Genomic DNA, 17,789 nt, shown 5'->3' with positions numbered 1-17,789 from the left:
ACAAGTTTTATAATTTATATCAGAACTATTTCTAGACTAACCACTTCATAAGCATAATCATTTTGTCATCACAGTTTTCACTATGCTGCCTTATCACCATTGTGCTACAGTGATCTCAGATGCTTCTGATTTCATAATGAAAGTTAGGGTTCACTTTAAAACCAGTTGACAACTGATAGTCTAAATTCCAATCCAAGAAATGAATTTTGTATCATCAATGAATGAAAGTGCTTGATTGTTCTACAAGTTTGGTGAGGATTGAGGTTGCTGGTTAGTTCTGGGGAGTAGATTAGTAAAATTCTGAAGAAGTATTTTTTAACTGTCTTCACCCAGGAAAACATGCAGGAAATGCAGTACATAGGAGAAACAGGCAGGGGACTTAAAACAAGAATAGCAGAGCATAGGAAAGATGTTTTAAAATGCAACACATCAAACTCCCTTGTATTGCACATAGAAAAATGTAAACACCTACCAAAATGGGAAGAGGCTAAAGAAATTAAAGTTGGATTGAAGAAAAGAATAAGAAAAGCTATAGAGGCAGCCCTCATAACAACTAGGGGAGTAATTAACCACAGAGAAGGTTTTATCAGGTGGGCGGGTAATTCCACCAGATTGGCCCTCAGGTCAGGTACAAGGAAAATCCCCAGTAAAGGCTCGTCACGTAGGCGGATAATGCCACCTGACTAGGAAAATAAAATTAGGTGAGGTACACGCCAGGATGGCAATACTCTGTACGAATGTCATATGAGAAAATTTTGTTTGTTGTTATAAATAGTGTGTTTTCACTCATGTAAATCAGTCTCTCTGAGGATGGCTATTCAGCTGAAACGTTAGAGATTAAAAGAATCCTACCTCCTCCCTGGGTTTTTATCCCCCTTCCTAAACCCAACTACTCTGGGATATATTTCATCTGGTCTTGGTGTCTTGAACTTTCTTAGCCTATCTATCACCTGTTCCACTATCTCCTTAATTATGGTAATATCTTTCAGCTTCTCATTCTCTTCTGCTCTAAAAATTTCACTATCCAGCATTTCCTGCATGTTTTCCTGGGTGAAGACAGTTAAAAAATACTTCTTCAGAATTTTACTAATCTACTCCCCAGAACTAACCAGCAACCTCAATCCTCACCAAACTTGTAGAACAATCAAGCACTTTCATTCATTGATGATACAAAATTCATTTCTTGGATTGGAATTTAGACTATCAGTTGTCAACTGGTTTTAAAGTGAACCCTAACTTTCATTATGAAATCAGAAGCATCTGAGATCACTGTAGCACAATGGTGATAAGGCAGCATAGTGAAAACTGTGATGACAAAATGATTATGCTTATGAAGTGGTTAGTCTAGAAATAGTTCTGATATAAATTATAAAACTTGTGGCATGCAGTGAAGCAGAATTTATAGAGAAAGGGTGTCAGTTCTTTCCTTCCAAGCACAAAGTTTGTCTCTCATCAGTGGTATTACACATTACCAACAAATAGAAACAAAAGTGTTCAAAATTGTTATTTCTGACTCAAATCACTCCAATATGCCATTCAAAAATGGTGAAAAAAAATTGAAAGAATGTACAGATTTATAAATGCTTATCAAAGCTTTAATTATGCTTCATTCTGTCTCTCAAATCTCTAATATTAGAGTTACTAGTTTTAAAAGATTGGACTCCCAACTTTTTTTTACAAGGCCCATGGATCTCATTTGGAGGAAAGTAGAGACAAGGATTTAATATGGTATACATTCACATTTGGAACCATTCCATCACATCTCAACCTCCAGGCTAGATATACAGAAGATGGTATAACTATTAATCATATGACCTTAATCATGTAAGATTAAAATGGAAATTAAAAAAGCTCTTCCCTGGCAGGCAGTGAGGTTAAAAAAGCTTTTCTCTGGCAGGTGGTGAGCTACAGCTACCTGGCTGCACCTCAAGGCCAAAGCCACTCCAAAGATGTGGTCTATGGGTCTGGTGCAGCAGCCAAGCCTCCTTCCTCTGGCCACAGCTTCTCTGCCAGATCTCCAACTCTTAGCCAGACACTTTGACTGGAAATTCAGAAATCTGGTCATACAGCAGCTCCTGGCCATGCCTCAGACCATACTCACCTCAGCACTACACCACCTGTTATTACTGCCTTTGAGTCCTCAAAATTATCTCACATTTCCCCTTCCCCATTAGTCCATTCCTCATCATTCTCTGCACCATCACCTTTTTTCTCCTCATCCTTCTCACCTTCTGCTCACTCATCATCTCCCCCACAACCATCACTCCCTCCTGCCTCTCCATTTACTCATCCTGAAGCCATATTTGCCATGCACCAAACTTCTGCCACAGTTCACCCTGCTGATCCCAGCCAATTTATCATCAAGGACTCCACTTTCCAGGTTAGTAGGTATTTGTGATTTCTCTCTCTCTCTCTCTCTCTCTCTCTCTCTCTCTCTCTCTCTCTCTCTCTCTCTCTCTCTCTCTCTCTCTCTCTCTCTCTCTCTCTCTCTCTCTCTCTCTCTCTCTCTCTCTCTCTCATTAAAAATGGTAATTTAGATTTGGGTCAATCTGTGAAAATACAAATAAGAAACAAATGCAAACACACACAAATGTACAAATTTGATTTTGGCTACCTTCTGTTCATTCATCTCCCTTTCCCCTTGTTTCTCCACCTTTTTTATTTTTTGTTTGAGAGAGAGAGAGAGAGAGAGAGAGAGAGAGAGAGAGAGAGAGAGAGAGAGAGAAAATTGCCTCAGACCAGGGTATTTCCACTTGTATAGTCTTAAAACAGGCCATAGCCATTTTCTTCCATGTCCTGTCCTTTTTCTTATTTGCTTCTACACACCTGCCATTATACCGTTCTTGTTTCCCAATTTTCATTTTATAACCGTACAAACTGTTGCATCCTCTCTCTATACTTGCTCAAAAATATCTCATATTTTTCTTGCACTACTTTACCTTCAAATTGCTCTTTCCATTTAATTTTTCAATAAAACTTACTAAGCTCTGCAAAGTTTAACTTAGCATAGTTCTGTCTCCAATTTCTGTATTGTTCTTTCCTGTGCAACACTGTTTCCTCCTGTAGTACTATCTCTATTGTCACATGATCACTTCTTCCCATTGAACTCAGACAATGTATACTTGGTCTACTTTCTGGGGTTTTCATAAACATTAAATCCAGCTGTGATGGTTCTTCTTCTCTTCTACATCTTATAGGCTCATTCACCCACTGTCTCGTTGTATTCATCATCATGGTTTGCATAAGTTCTTCACTCCATGACCCAACATTTTCTGTTACTTCCATCTCCTCTCAGTTAATTCTTTTAGTGTTGAAGTCACCTACTAAGAGTACTTTGTTACCTTTCCTTATCATTTCCTCCATACTATTTTTTTGTTTCTAGTTGCATACTTTTGAATTTATTAGTCTACCATGCATTAGTTTTTGGTGGTATGTATTTCACAATGATTTTCCTTTTTTCACATCTTTTGATCTTAATCACAACACTCATTGTTTCTACCATTCCATCACCATATTCCACTTCCTCAACAACAATATCCTTTTCTTACCAATATCATCACTTCTCTTCCCTTTCCTTTTCTGTCCCTCTTCCATGTACTGTATCCTTCCTTTGCAAATCCCAACTTTATTTCCTCTTCTAGTTTGGTTCCTGTTAAACATACCACATCTGGCTTATTGTTCTTTAAATAGTCTTCAAGTTCCAGTAGGCTGGACACCAAACCATCTACATTAGTATACATAATCTTTAAACTTCTATTTGGTGGTCTTGTGTGGCATCTTTGTGCCACCATTTCCTCACTTTCATGTCCACAACTTTCCTGTGTTCTCTATTCATTTTTTGACTTTTAGTTTACTTCTCTATTCTTCGTTCATGTCTCTTTTTATCCATATTTCCTTCAATCCTTTTGCTTTTGCCAATTTTCCTGTTCTTTGCAAGACATGTTCTGCTGCTGTTTGTGACATGATTCTTGTTTTACATTGGTTTTGTTCTATTTTTGTCATACTTTCCGATCCTGTAAACCTCTTCAATTTGTTCGACTCTCCCCTCTCCTTCCTCTGCCACTTCTGCTATAATTTCCTTAGTTCTTTTCACTTCTTTCTCTCTAGCTGTTTTCATGGGTAGGTTCTTTTCCTTGACCCCAAATACCACCATACACATCTTTCTCTGTACTGTGTCTCTCACAAGATTACTTTTTTCCTTTATTATTTTAATCACTTGCTTTTCCATATCCTTGTTGTTTCTGTTGCTGTTGCCTTGTTATGTCCTCCATGTCCACCTTTTGCTGTTCTCTCTCTTTCCAACCTTTGACTTCCTCTGTAACTAACTCTCACTCCTCCAACCCTAACCTCTCTTGCAAAGTTTTCTTTAATTCTTCATTCTCTTTCTTGAGTTTCTTAATCTCTTCACAGTATTTCTTATTTAAGTCCACTATTTTTGTCACCTCTTCTCAGTTCTTTGTTTTCTTTTTCCCTTTCCATCTCTATTATATCATTGGATATCTTTTTTACATTGTCGCCACCCACTTCTGTTTCTTCCTTCCATGCCTTTATCATTGCTGTTAAGCTTCTTGTATTTTCACATTTTCTTCTTTAGTTATCCACATTCATGTATTTGTATGAGTTACATTGAGATCCTCTTCCTTGAAGCCCTCAAAAATACCTGTATGTGTGTGTGTGTTAACCTAGTTGATTACACTTATCTAGTTGTGACATACAGAAAAATACTGTTCCATCATTACAGTGCATGTGTCAAGGCAGAAGGAAGGACTTGGATAGTGAATGTGATAGTGTGGGTGATTGGGCCACTCAGGAAAAATTATACGATCAATCATACAAAAGTGTGATGCATGCTTCAAGTGCCAATGAAGAGCATTATGAAGACAAGGATATATATATATATATATATATATATATATATATATATATATATATATATATATATATATATATATATATATATATATATATATATATATATATATATATATATATATATATATACACACACATTGTATAGGTCTTCTTGATAGCTTGTTTTGCAGGGAAACTCCAGTTTCCTTCAACTTTATTCTTTCGTCAGTTGCTGTTTTGCCTATTTCTGCAGGCAGCTTCAAGCTAGAAAAAACAATAAAATACTATGTAAAAGTTGTATAAAATTCACATCATATGACACTACACACAAAAAACAAAACACTACAAGCACCAAGATTATAAACTGGATTGACAGAAAACAATAAGTATCCACACACATCTTGCCTGTATGGCAATGAGAGAGGGACTGAAAAAGTTGGGTTCCTAACACTATGATAATGGTATTGGAACGGGCCTCCGAAACATTATCTTACAATATGTGATTGACTTGATGTTAAGTTATTATTCAGTACTGGATTTATGTGTTTAATATATATTGCCTCTAATAATTTTGTATCCATATTGGACTCTGTCTTGTGTAGTATTCTAAAAACTTTGTCACAAAAAGGGATGATCATGTTCATGTGAATGGGGACTTATTGCTGAAAATGATGGAACAGCTGGTTGATTATTAGTTCAAGGAGAAATACCTTTATGTTCAGCAATTCTATGTGCAAGGTTATGTCTAGTCTCATAAAGTTTGGTGGCATCCCTACTTCCTTGATGCCATTTTCCTATCGTTCTATGCCAATAGAATGGAATACATTTACAACAAATAAGAGATAGCATATATCAGCGTTCCCTCACATATTCATGGTTTTGCATATTTGCAGAGTTTTCCCTAACCTAACCTAACTAATGGGGAGTTTTCAGAGTTGCCAGCTGTCACCACCAGATCAGTCTTTCAGTCCAAAGAGCCCAAATTATTCTTTCAGTTATAAATTACAGTAACCCAAGATATAACGAACACATATGGGGGGAGAGTGGGTCATTTGAGATGAAAATTTGCTATATATGTGTATAGAGAGAGAGAGAGAGAGAGAGAGAGAGAGAGAGAGAGAGAGAGAGAGAGAGAGAGAGAGAGAGAGAGAGGTAGGAGACAGCAGCCTTAAATAGGTTGTTATACCTGAAATTTGGTAAATAGAAGTTCATTATATCAAGGGTTTATTGTACATATCAACTTATTCCCCTTTTATTATATAGTGCACTGTATTTTAATTAAAATATCATGTACTATACATATAATAACTGTTTTTTATTGTCTTAAAGTGAATTGCTTAGTAAATGTGAGATGCATAGTTTAAGGTTTAAACTATAAATATAGGTAGTTCTGATCCTTATAAGAATGGTTTCCCATATTCACAGATTTTAATTATTTGCAGGAGGCTCTGGAATGTAACTCCCACAGATGGCAAGGAAACACTGCATATCTTCCCTCCCACAACAGCGATGCACTTAATGAATTGGGCCGAGATAATTAGTGAAAGCTTTCTGTGTTAAAGAGATGCAGCTAGTGAGCCAATATATATACTGATCGTTCATTTAATCCTTTATGTCATAAAACTTCTCTGAAAAAATCTAGTGAATAATTTTTCCTCTATCACTGCACTGTCCTTGATCTAAATTACATATTAAAACTACACATGATAGTGTAATGATCAGTATGCTTGGCTCACAAACCACATATATATATATATATATATATATATATATATATATATATATATATATATATATATATATATATATATATATATATATATATATATATATATATATATATATATATATATATATATATATATATATATGCTTGGCTTTGTCTCCAAACTCTCCCCCATAGAGAGACTGTATTAACCTGCAGAAATAAAGCTATCATTCAGGGAAACTGGTTTGTTTGCCAAACAAACATTACATTGCTGAATATTCTGTGGCACCAAATGCTTTGTCAGGAATTGTGGCAATGATATTTCAATCCTTGTCTTTGCATCCTACAATTTGTATGCTGAACATAAACCTTATCAACAAGTTTCTTGAGCTTCATATACTTTTATACATATTACACAAAGTCCATGATAACTGAAAAAAACTATGCAAATAATGCAATGTAGCAGTAGCATCAAGGTAACACCAGTCTGCTACTAGTACTGCTGCTATCCACCTTCTGACCTGCTCAGATGAAGCAGAAGCATTGTCCTCTTCAAAAGAATCCTCAGCCACCACACCAGACCGCTCATTGTTGTGGTAGTGTTGGGAGTAGAAGTTGGGGTAGTGGACAGGAGGAATGACACTGCCCTCACTCTGTGTTGAAAATATATGCTGCCCTAAGATGGAGAAAATACTGAATCTGATACTGAAAGAAATAAAGAACAAAATTGTTTACAAAAATTTTATCATAATTGTTTATAATATCAAGCAAATCTACAGAACATAGGACAACTCTACAACAAGCAGGCTCCAGGCTCCAGGCTGGTAAGCTTGAATAGTCTACACATCATATAAACTTTTGACTGAATAAAGATTCAGATGGATCCATGCTATTTTACAGGTTTTAAGCTTTTAACAATGATACAAGTTCCCCATCAAAGGAACAACAAACTAAAGTCAAGTATGCGATCTCCTTCACTTTGTGTGCCTTCTTGTTGCAGTAAAATAATGCTCAGCTTCATTTATCCAATTTTCATGGTCTAAACGAAACCTTTCTTATCAAAGATAATATAAGTTGTGGGATTTAGTTCACAATCAAATCAACATTTCTCTATTTTACCTACATCTGACATCTCTATTTATATGAATTTTTCAACAGCTACCCACCAACCAAGAGAAGAGTGCTGTGGAGATCTCCATCACCCACAATAAGTCCCTGAAATGCCTAAATAAACTTGGGATTCATGTAAAAAAAAAAAAAAAACTCACTGGGACATAGTACACATTTGCAAGAGTCCAAGGCAAGACTATCCCACCATCTGTGTACCATGGAATGTTCCCAACAACTGGAGTTACCCACAACTGAGCTGCACTTGGTGCCAATAACCACTCATTCTCAGATATCCAACTCCTAAACAAATCAATGCTGCAGCTGATTACCACTAGGACAATACTTAGTAAAAATTAACAAAGGTGGGGAGTTCCTCAGTCTATTACCATTACTGGGTAGGATACAGATGGAGAAATAGTAAAAAATATAGTTCAGTATTTGGTACAGTAGAGAACACTAACCCTCACCTATAGAAAGAGATCAGCCATCAATACTTTCAAAGGAATAATTTCATCACTTTTACGAAGAACTTGCCTTTAAGTATTTTTTAACCCCTTGTATACCAAACCGCTAAAACGCATGCAAAACAAACTTTATGGAGAAACAGAATAACATTACCAAAAACATGTATTTTGAGTGTTTTTGATCATGTGATCTATAAAAACGCTTAAGTACATGCAAAGAACATTATGTTTGGGAAACAAAAGGACATTACGAGAAACGTGTATTATGAGTGTTTTTATAAGTTCGTTAAGTACCAAAAAGCTAAAACCCACAAATAACACTTTATTTAGACAATAAGAAATAAAAAGATAAAATAAATAGGATTTTTTTTTTTTGTTATTCATCTTCATAGGTACCGAGATGCCAAAATTCTGGGAAAATTCAGGGCAATTATGTGATAAGAGAATATTATCAAAAAAGTTAATTTCAGCTTTTTTTTTTTCGAACTGTTAAGTACTAAACGCTAAAGTGCATGCAAAGCCTCCAATATGAGGAAATTAAACGACCTTACCAGAAATCTGTGTTTTGTGTGTTTTTAAGCATGTTAGGCACCAAAACGATATATAATAAGGAACTCACTCTATATGGGAATCCAAAATAAAGTTACTGAAAACGTGTCTTCTCAGTGTTTTACGTAGAAAAACGTTAAAACGGATGCAAACCAACCAATATTAAGAAATAGAAAAACGTTACCAAAAAGGTATATTTTGGGTGTTTTTGAGCTTTTTACCTACAAAAACGCGAAAATTGATGCAAAGCACTCTATATTGGGAAACAAAAGGACATTGCAAGAAAAGTGTATAATGAGTGTTTTATAGTTCAAAAGAACCACAAAGCAAACAACGCAAAAACTCGTGTATATGGAGAGATTTCTTAGATACCAAAATGCTGAAACTCATGAATAACACTCTTAATTGAAAAACAGAACAACCTTACTAAATGTGTGTATTTTGAGTGCTTTTCACATTCTTAGTTACCAAAAACCCCAAATTACATGCGAAAATAGCTTTGTGGGGAAAAAAAAAGACTTTACCAGAAAAGTGTCTTTTGAGTGTTTTTCAACGTGATAGGTAATAAACCACTCAAAAGCAGGACAATCACATTACATTGGAATAAAACCATTTTTTACCAAGAACTTGCCTTTAAGTGTTTTTCAGCTCCTTATATACAAAACTGCTAAAACGCATGCAAAACACACTTTATGGAGAAACAGAATAATATTACCAAAACCTTGTATTTTGAGTGTTTTTGATCATGTTATCTATAAAAACGCTTAAATACATGCAAAGAACCTTATGTTTGGGAAACGAAAGGACATTACGAGAAACGTGTATTATGAGTGTTTTTTAGTTCCTTAAGTACCAAAAAGGTAAATCCCACAAATAACGCTCTTTATTGAGAAAAAATAAACAAATAAATAAAAAATTAAAAAATAGTTTTTTTTATTTTTCTTTATTTATCTTCATAGGTACCAAGATGCCTAAAAGTGCATGCAAAGCCACCTATATCGGGAAATTAAACGTCTTTGCCAGAAAACTGTCTTATGAGTGTTTTTCAGCTTGTTAGGCACCCTAACGGTAAATAACATGCAAGTCACTCTATATGGGAATCTAAAACAAAATTACTGAAAAAGTGTCTTTTCGGTGTTTTACGTAGAAAAATGCTAAAACGGATGCAAACCAACCAATAAGAAGAAATAAAATAACATTACCAAAAAGGTATATTTTGAGTGTTTTTGAGCTTGTTACCTACAAAAAAACGTGAAAATAGATGCAAAGCACTCCCTATTGGAAAACAAAAAGACATAACGAGAAAGGTGTATAATGAGTGCCATTATTTTTGAGGAAAAGAACTTGTGGTTCACAAGAACCACAAGGCAAAAAACGCAAATACTCGTGTATATAAACAAGTTTCTGAGATACCAAAATGCTGAAACTCATGAATAACAATATTAATTGAGAAACAGAACAACCTTACAAAAATGCGTATATTTTGAGTGTTTTTCACATTCTTAGCAAAACCCCAAATAGCACGCGAAACTATGTTGGAAAAAAATGACATTACTAGAAGTGTCTTTTGAGTGTTTTTGAGCGTGTTAGGCAATAAATCAGAAAAAAAACAGGGCAATCACATTACATGGGAATAAAATCAACTTTTACCAAGAACTTGCCTTGAAGTGTTTTTGACCTCCTTACAAACCAAAACGCTAAAACGCATGAAAAAAAACTCCTTTATGGAGAAGCATCCTAGTACCTATGAAGATAAAAAAAAAAAAAAAAAAAGATTATATTTTCTTTTCTTTTTTTTTATTCTCTATAAAGAGTGTTATTTGTGGGTTTTAGCTTTTTTGGTACTTAATGAACTTAAAAACACTCATAATACACGTTTCTCATAATGTCCTTTCGTTTCCCAAAAAATAGTGTTCTTTGCATGTATTTAAGCGTTTTCATTAGTAACATGATCAAAAACACTCAAAATACTTGTTTTTGGTAATGTTCTTCTGTTTCACCATGAAGTGTATTTTGCATGCGTTTTAGTGTTTTGGTATATAAGGAACTCAAAAACACTTAAAGGCAAGTTCTTGTTAAAAATTGGTTTTATTCCAGTGTAATGTGTTTGCCTTGGTTTTTAGTGCTTTATTGCCTAACACGCTCAAAAACACTCAAAAGACACTTTTCTGGTAAATCTTTTTTTTTTCCCACAAATCTATTTTCGCATGCAATTTGGGGTTTTGGTAACTAAGAATGTTAAAAGCACTCAAAATACACGCATTTAGTAAGGTTTTTCTGTTTCTCAATTAAGAGTGTTATACATGAGTTTTAGCATTTTGGTATCTAGGAAACCTCTCCATATACACGAGATTTTGCGTTTTTTGCTTTGTGGTTCTTTTGAACTATAAAACACTCATTATACACTTTTCTTGCAATGTCCTTTTGTTTTAAAATATAGAGTGCTTTGTATCAATTTTTGCGTTTTTTTGTAGGTAACAAGCTCAAAAACACTCAAAATATACCTTTTTAGTAACGTTTTTCTATTTCTTGATATTGGTTGCTTTGCATCCGTTTTAGCGTTTTTCTATGTAAAACACTGAGAAGACACGTTTTCAGTAAATTTGTTTTAGATTCCCATATAGAGTGAGTTCCTTATTATTTATCGTTTTGGTGCCTAACATGCTAAAAAACACTCAAAACAGATTTCTGGTAAGGTCGTTTAATTTCCTCATATAGGAGGCTTTGCATGCACTTTAGGGTTTGGTACATAACAGTCCGAAAAAAAGCTGAAATTAACTTTTTTGATAATATTGTTTTATCATATGATTGCCCTGAATTTCCCCAGAATTTTGGCATCTCGGTACCTATGAAGATGAATAACAAAAAAAAAAAAAAAGAAAATTCCTATTTTTTAATTTTTTTATTTTTTTTTTATATTTTCTAAATAAAGAGTGTTATTTGTGGGTTTTAGCTTTTTGGTACTTAAGGAACTTAAAAAACACTCATAATACACGTTTCTCGTTATGTCCTTTTGTTTCCCAAACATAATGTTCTTTGCATGTATTTAAGCGTTTTTATAGATAACATGATGAAAAACACTGAAAATACATGTTTTTGGTAATGTTATTCTTTTTCTCCATAAAGTGTGTTTTCCATGCGTTTTAGCAGTTTTGTATTATAAGGAGCTCAAAAACACTTAAAGGCAAGTTTTTGGTATAAATTGGTGTTATTCCAATGTAATATGATTCCCTGCATTTTAGTGCTTTATTGCCTATCATGCTTAAAAACACTTAAAAGACACTTTTCTGGTAATGTCATTTTTTTCTCACATAAAGGTGGTTTCGCATGCAATTTGGGGTTTTGGTAACTAAGAATGTGAAAAGCACTCAAAATACACGCATTTAGTAAGGTTGTTCTGTTTCTCAATTAAGAGTGTTATTCATGAGTTTCAGCATTTTGGTATCTAGGAAATTTCTCCATATACACGAGTTTTTTGCGTTTTTTGCTTTGTGGTTCTTTTGAACTATAAAACACTCATTATACACTTTTCTTGCAATGTCCTTTTGTTTCCCAATATAGAGTGCTTTGCATCAATTTTCAAGTTTTTTGTAGGTAAAAAGCTCAAAAACACTCAAAATATACCTTTTTGGTAACGTTTTTATATTTCTTGATATTGGTTGGTTTCCATCTGTTTAAACGTTTTTCTACGTAAAACACTGAGAAGACACGTTTTCAGTAACTTTGTTTTGGATTCCCATATAGAGTGAATTCCTTATTATTTATCGTTTTGGTGCCTAACATGCTAAAAACACTCAAAACACAGATTTCTGGTAAGGTCGTTTAATTTCCTCATATTGGAAGCATTGATTTGTTTAGGAGTTGGATATCTGAGAATGAGTGGTTATTGGCACCAAGTGCAGCTCAGTTGTGGGTAACTCCAGTTGTTGGGAACATTCCATGGTACACAGATGGTGGGATAGTCTTGCCTTGGACTCTTGCAAATGTGTACTATGTCCCAGTGAGTTTTTTTTTTTTTTTTACATGAATCCCAAGTTTATTTAGGCATTTCAGGGACTTATTGTGGGTGATGGAGATCTCCACAGCACTCTTCTCTTGGTTGGTGGGTAGCTGTTGAAAAATTCATATAAATAGAGATGTCAGATGTAGGTAAAATAGAGAAATGTTGATTTGATTGTGAACTAAATCCCACAACTTATATTATCTTTGATAAGAAAGGTTTCGTTTAGACCATGAAAATTGGATAAATGAAGCTGAGCATTATTTTACTGCAACAAGAAGGCACACAAAGTGAAGGAGATCGCATACTTGACTTTAGTTTGTTGTTCCTTTGATGGGGAACTTGTATCATTGTTAAAAGCTTAAAACCTGTAAAATAGCATGGATCCATCTGAATCTTTATTCAGTCAAAAGTTTATATGATGTGTAGACTATTCAAGCTTACCAGCCTGGAGCCTGGAGCCTGCTTGTTGTAGAGTTGTCCTATGTTCTGTAGATTTGCTTGATATTATAAACAATTATGATAAAATTTTTGTAAACAATTTTGTTCTTTATTTCTTTCAGTATCAGATTCAGTATTTTCTCCATCTTAGGGCAGCATATATTTTCAACACAGAGTGAGGGCAGTGTCATTGTTAGGAAGGTTGGGGATGACAATGCAATAAAATAGTAATTTTGACCACAAGAGCACTTAGATCACTCTGGCTCTGGGAACCTCATATAATATCTGATGCAATATGATCATAGGATAGTGCAATTAATTTTTTTTTTCCCCCTTCCCCCCTTTTTTCTTTTTTCTTTTTTTTTTACCTAGGAGGGACACTGGCCATGGGCAACAAAAATCCAATAAAAAAAAAGCCCACTGTGATGCTAGTTCCAGAAAAGGGTCCAAACCAGTATTCAAAAATTAAAGGATAAGTGTCTTGAAACCTCCCTCTTGAAGGAATTCAAGTCATAAGAAGGTGGAAATACAGAAGCAGGTAGGAAGTTCCAGAATTTACCAGAGAAAGGGATGAATGATTGAGAATACCAGTTAACTCTTGCATTAGAGAGGTGGACAGAATAGGGGTGAGAGAATGAAGAAAGTCTTATGCAGCAAGGCTGCAGGAGGAGGAGAGCATGCAGTTAGCAAGATCAGAAGAGCAGCTAGCTTGAAAACTGCAGTAGAAGATAGCTAGAGATGCAATATTGCAGCGATGAACAGAGGCTGAAGACAGTCAGCTGGAAGAGAGGAGTTGATGAGACGAAAAGCTTTTGATTCCACCCTGTCTAGAAGAGCAGTAATAGTAGAACCTCCCAGACGTGTGAAGCATACTCCATACATGCACGGATAAGGCCCTTGTACAGAGTTAGCAGTGTGGGGGGGTGAGAAAAACTGGCAGAGATGTCTCAGAACACCTAACTTCATAGAAGCTGTTTTTAGCAAGAGATGAGATGTGAAGTTTCCAGTTCAGATTATAAGTAAAGGATAGAAAGAGGAGGTTCAGTGTAGAAGAGGGACAGTTGAGTGTCACTGAAGAAGAGGGGATAGTTGTCTGGAAGGTTGTGTCGAGTTGATGGATGGAGGAATTGAGTTTTGAGACAATAAACAATACCAAGTTTGCTCTGCCCCAATCAGAAATTTTAGAAAGATCAGAACTCAGGTGTTCTGTGGCTTCCCTGCGTGAAATGTTTACTTCTTGAAGGGTTGGATGTCTATAAAAAGATGTGGAGAAGTGCTGGATGGTATCATCAGTGTAGGAGTGGATAGGACAAGAAGTTTGGTTTAGAAGGTCATTGATGAATAATAAGAAGAGAGTGGGTGCCAGGACAGAATCCTGAGGAACACCACTGTTAATAGATTTAGGAAAAAACAGTGACCATCTACCACAGCAGCAACAGAATGGTCAGAAAGGAAACTTGAGATGAAGTTACAGAGAGAAGGACACAAGCCATAGGAAGGTAGTTTGGAAATCAAAGCTTTGTGCCACACTCTATCAAAAGCTTTTGATATATCCAAGGCAACAGCAAAAGGTTCACCAAAATCTCTAAAAGAGATGACTGAGACTCAGTAAGGAAACCCAGAAGATCACCAGTAGAGCGGCCTTGACAGAACCCATACGGTGATCAGATAGAAGGTTGTGAAGTGACAGATGTTTAAGAATCTTCCTCTTGAGGAAGATTGATTCAAAAACTTTAGATAGGCAGGAAATTAAAGCAATAGGACGGTAGTTTGAGGGATTAGAACAGTCTTCCTTTTTAGGAACAGGCTGAATGTAGGCAAACTTCCAGCAAGAAGGAAAGGTAGATGTTGACAGAGTTGAAAGAGTTTGACTAGGCAAGGTGCAAGCACGGAGGCACAGTTTTGGAGAACAATAGGAGGGATCCCATCAGGCAACCTTTCAAATCAATAATTAATTAGAAAGTTATTATAATATCTGTACCACTATTTCTTACCATAGATAGTATACATTTAGTTCAGATAATACTCCATTCTTGGCATCACACTTATTGAAACATCACACAACATCTCTATAATGGTCAGAAACAAGTCCATGTAGCCATGCACGGTGTGCACTGTGTTGTGTATTTACCTAGGTGTAATTTACAGGGCCCGAGCTACACTCAAGTGGTCCCATCCCCATACCTATACATGTCTAATTTTTCCTTTAGTTTGTGTACACTTGTTGCCAAAACTATACATATCTTCTTTTAGTCCATTCCAAACTTCAGTGTGTCTTTGTGGAAAACTATTCTTTGTGTTGTTTAGACATCTTCTTTTCCCTACTTATGTGAGTGTCCCATTCTACTGTCATGACTGCTTGTCTCTTTTAGTAATGGTTTTGTCACCAACTTCCATTTTGTTTGCCAACTTGTAGATAGTTATCAAATCTCTTTCTCTCCTTTGTTCCAGTATTGGTAAGTATATTTTTTCTAATCTTTCTTCATAACTTAATTCCTCAAATTCTGCCACCATTTTTGTTCCTATTGTTTGTATTCTTCCTAGCTTGTTTACATGCTTCTTACATAGAGACTACACAACTGCTGCATATTCCAATCTAGGTCTTATTATCATAGGGATTATTTTTCTCATCTTACTTTTGTTCATGAGGTGAGAAGCTGTACTATGTTTCATAGTAATCTGTAAATGTTCCTCATATTCTACCTATATGCTTCTCTGGTTGGAAGTTATCTGGCTTTACTACTCCTAGATCCTTTTCTTCCTGGATCCTTTTAATATATTTGTTTTCTACCTTGTATGTCCAATGTGGTCTTCTATTCACTTCTGCACATCTCCATCATATGACATTTGCTTACATCAAATTTAACTTCCCATTTTTTGCTCCATTCACAAATTTTATTGGTAATTTTGTAGATATTCACAGTCTTTGCAACTTTTTATTTCTTTCTGTAATTTAGCATTATCTGCAAATAGGCTGTTGTAGCTATCAATTTTTTTCAGGAATATCATTTATATAAACAATGAACAATACCATATTGGTGATAGTACTGACCCTTGTGGCACACCACTCTTTACTGTTTTCCAAACCAACTTTTCATCATTAGCTACTGTTCTCATTTCTCATCATTTTAAGTAATTTTCCATCCACTTTATACTTGTCCCATGTAGTCTCTTAATATTTTCAAGTTTCCACATAAGTCTTTCATGGGGGAACCTTGTCAAAAGCTTTTTATCAGATCTAGTTATATACAGTCCACAAATGCTTCTCTTTCCTACATGATGTCATCACTCTTGAGCTGAAGCTTAATAGATTTGTTACACATGATTTTCTTTTCCTGGAGCCATATTGTTTGTCTGTTATTATTCCTTCTTTTATAAGAATTCTGCTGCCCATTGTGTGTGTGTGTGTGTGTGTGTGGGGAGGGGGACAGAATTTGATGACACTGACATTACAGTGTCCCTTCATAATGTGCAATTAGTGATTGGGTGCCAATTATACCAGAGACACTCTTCAGTGAATTCTTTCACTCATAATACCCCATAATCAATGATCTAGTGCCTCTAAATATTACAGTAATAAAATTATTTTGTAATCACCTTTCAACAAGCATTACCTACTCAGCTAGACTACCAGTATGCAGAAACTTCTGCTAGCCCCTAAGCAACGGGTTTTTTGTGCAGAAACCTCTTCTTGTAATGAGTTTTTAGAGAAAAATAACTCTTATTCCTAGTTATATCTCATTTAGTACAGATTCTAGAATAATGAAACTTACAGCATAAGAAGCACCTATCCTTCTCCATTCTAGTGGTACTTTTGTCTGACTCATTATTTTAGTTCAACAGGAAGTAAAGGTGTGTTCATTATGCTGGATATAGTACTGGCTACAGCTCACTTGCCCCACCTGCCCTCACTGCTTTCCCCACATATCAAAAGGAATGTTCTTCCACTGTGACTCCTTGTTTAACAGCACTTAATGGGAGTGGATGAGGTTAGCTTGCATTTGCACTTAGCCATTCATTAGGATGAGGGCAGATCACCTCCTTCCATGATACTTGCCTTGTATAGAATACCAGATGGCAAGTCACTAAAAGTGGTAGGGAGCAGCTTTGTAAATGTTGCTAAGTAATGTTCAAAATATCTCTCTCCCACTTTCATTTTGATTTAAGGATTGAAAATCATGAGGCACATACATTCATTACCCATCAGAGCCCTGAAATGCACACCACTGTGTTGCTTGTTGCTCAGGGGGTTAAAATTATTGATACCTGTGAGATGTTACTCTAAAAACTGGAAAAATAAATAACAGGCAGCTCTAAATAAATTATATACTGTCGACAAATAACAACAGTAGCTTATGTAAAATGGATCATAAATGCTTGGTACACATTTTTAGACCTCAGCTAGGATGTGAAAACATGAGCTAAAGCTAAACTAGATGTGATGTACTTTATGATTATGTCAGCTAAAGGCTTGTCCTTTAAGCTTGTCAGATCTGGTTTCAATCCCTGGTCACATCCACTTCCCATGTTTATACATTTTTTTTTTCATAATTTTTAATTTTGTAATAGGAAATGTATTTCTTTGTTTAACTATGACATTGGCAACATGGTGGTGGGATGGTCTTAAAAGATTTCATATAGGGGAAAGAATAAAGCCTAGTATGAA

The 17,789-nt window shown here is 35.3% G+C and overlaps 1 protein-coding gene across 3 annotated transcripts in view; it reads left to right on the top strand.

Moving 5' to 3' along the window:
• Positions 1 to 17,789, top strand: part of LOC135101814 (uncharacterized) — a 94,761-nt gene that overhangs the window by 14,316 nt on the left and 62,656 nt on the right. Inside the window, exons 3-4 of one of the 3 annotated variants that reach the window (XR_010269382.1) lie at positions 1,898 to 2,380; positions 6,294 to 6,940. Coding sequence is in view for 1 of the 3 variants with exons in the window: in XM_064006111.1 (XP_063862181.1) it covers positions 1,898 to 2,041 (144 nt within the window). In the remaining 2 variants the exon portion in view is untranslated. Of the gene's footprint in view, positions 1 to 1,897; positions 2,431 to 6,293; positions 6,941 to 17,789 lie in introns of those variants that run through there. The other 2 variants (XR_010269385.1, XM_064006111.1) reach the window with 2 other exon arrangements.

The sequence above is a fragment of the Scylla paramamosain genome, chromosome 1, assembly GCF_035594125.1.
Source record: "Scylla paramamosain isolate STU-SP2022 chromosome 1, ASM3559412v1, whole genome shotgun sequence".
Taxonomy (NCBI): domain Eukaryota; kingdom Metazoa; phylum Arthropoda; class Malacostraca; order Decapoda; family Portunidae; genus Scylla; species Scylla paramamosain.
The sequence above is the reverse complement of the archived record's forward strand: the minus strand, read 5'-3'. Positions and strand labels throughout refer to the sequence as shown.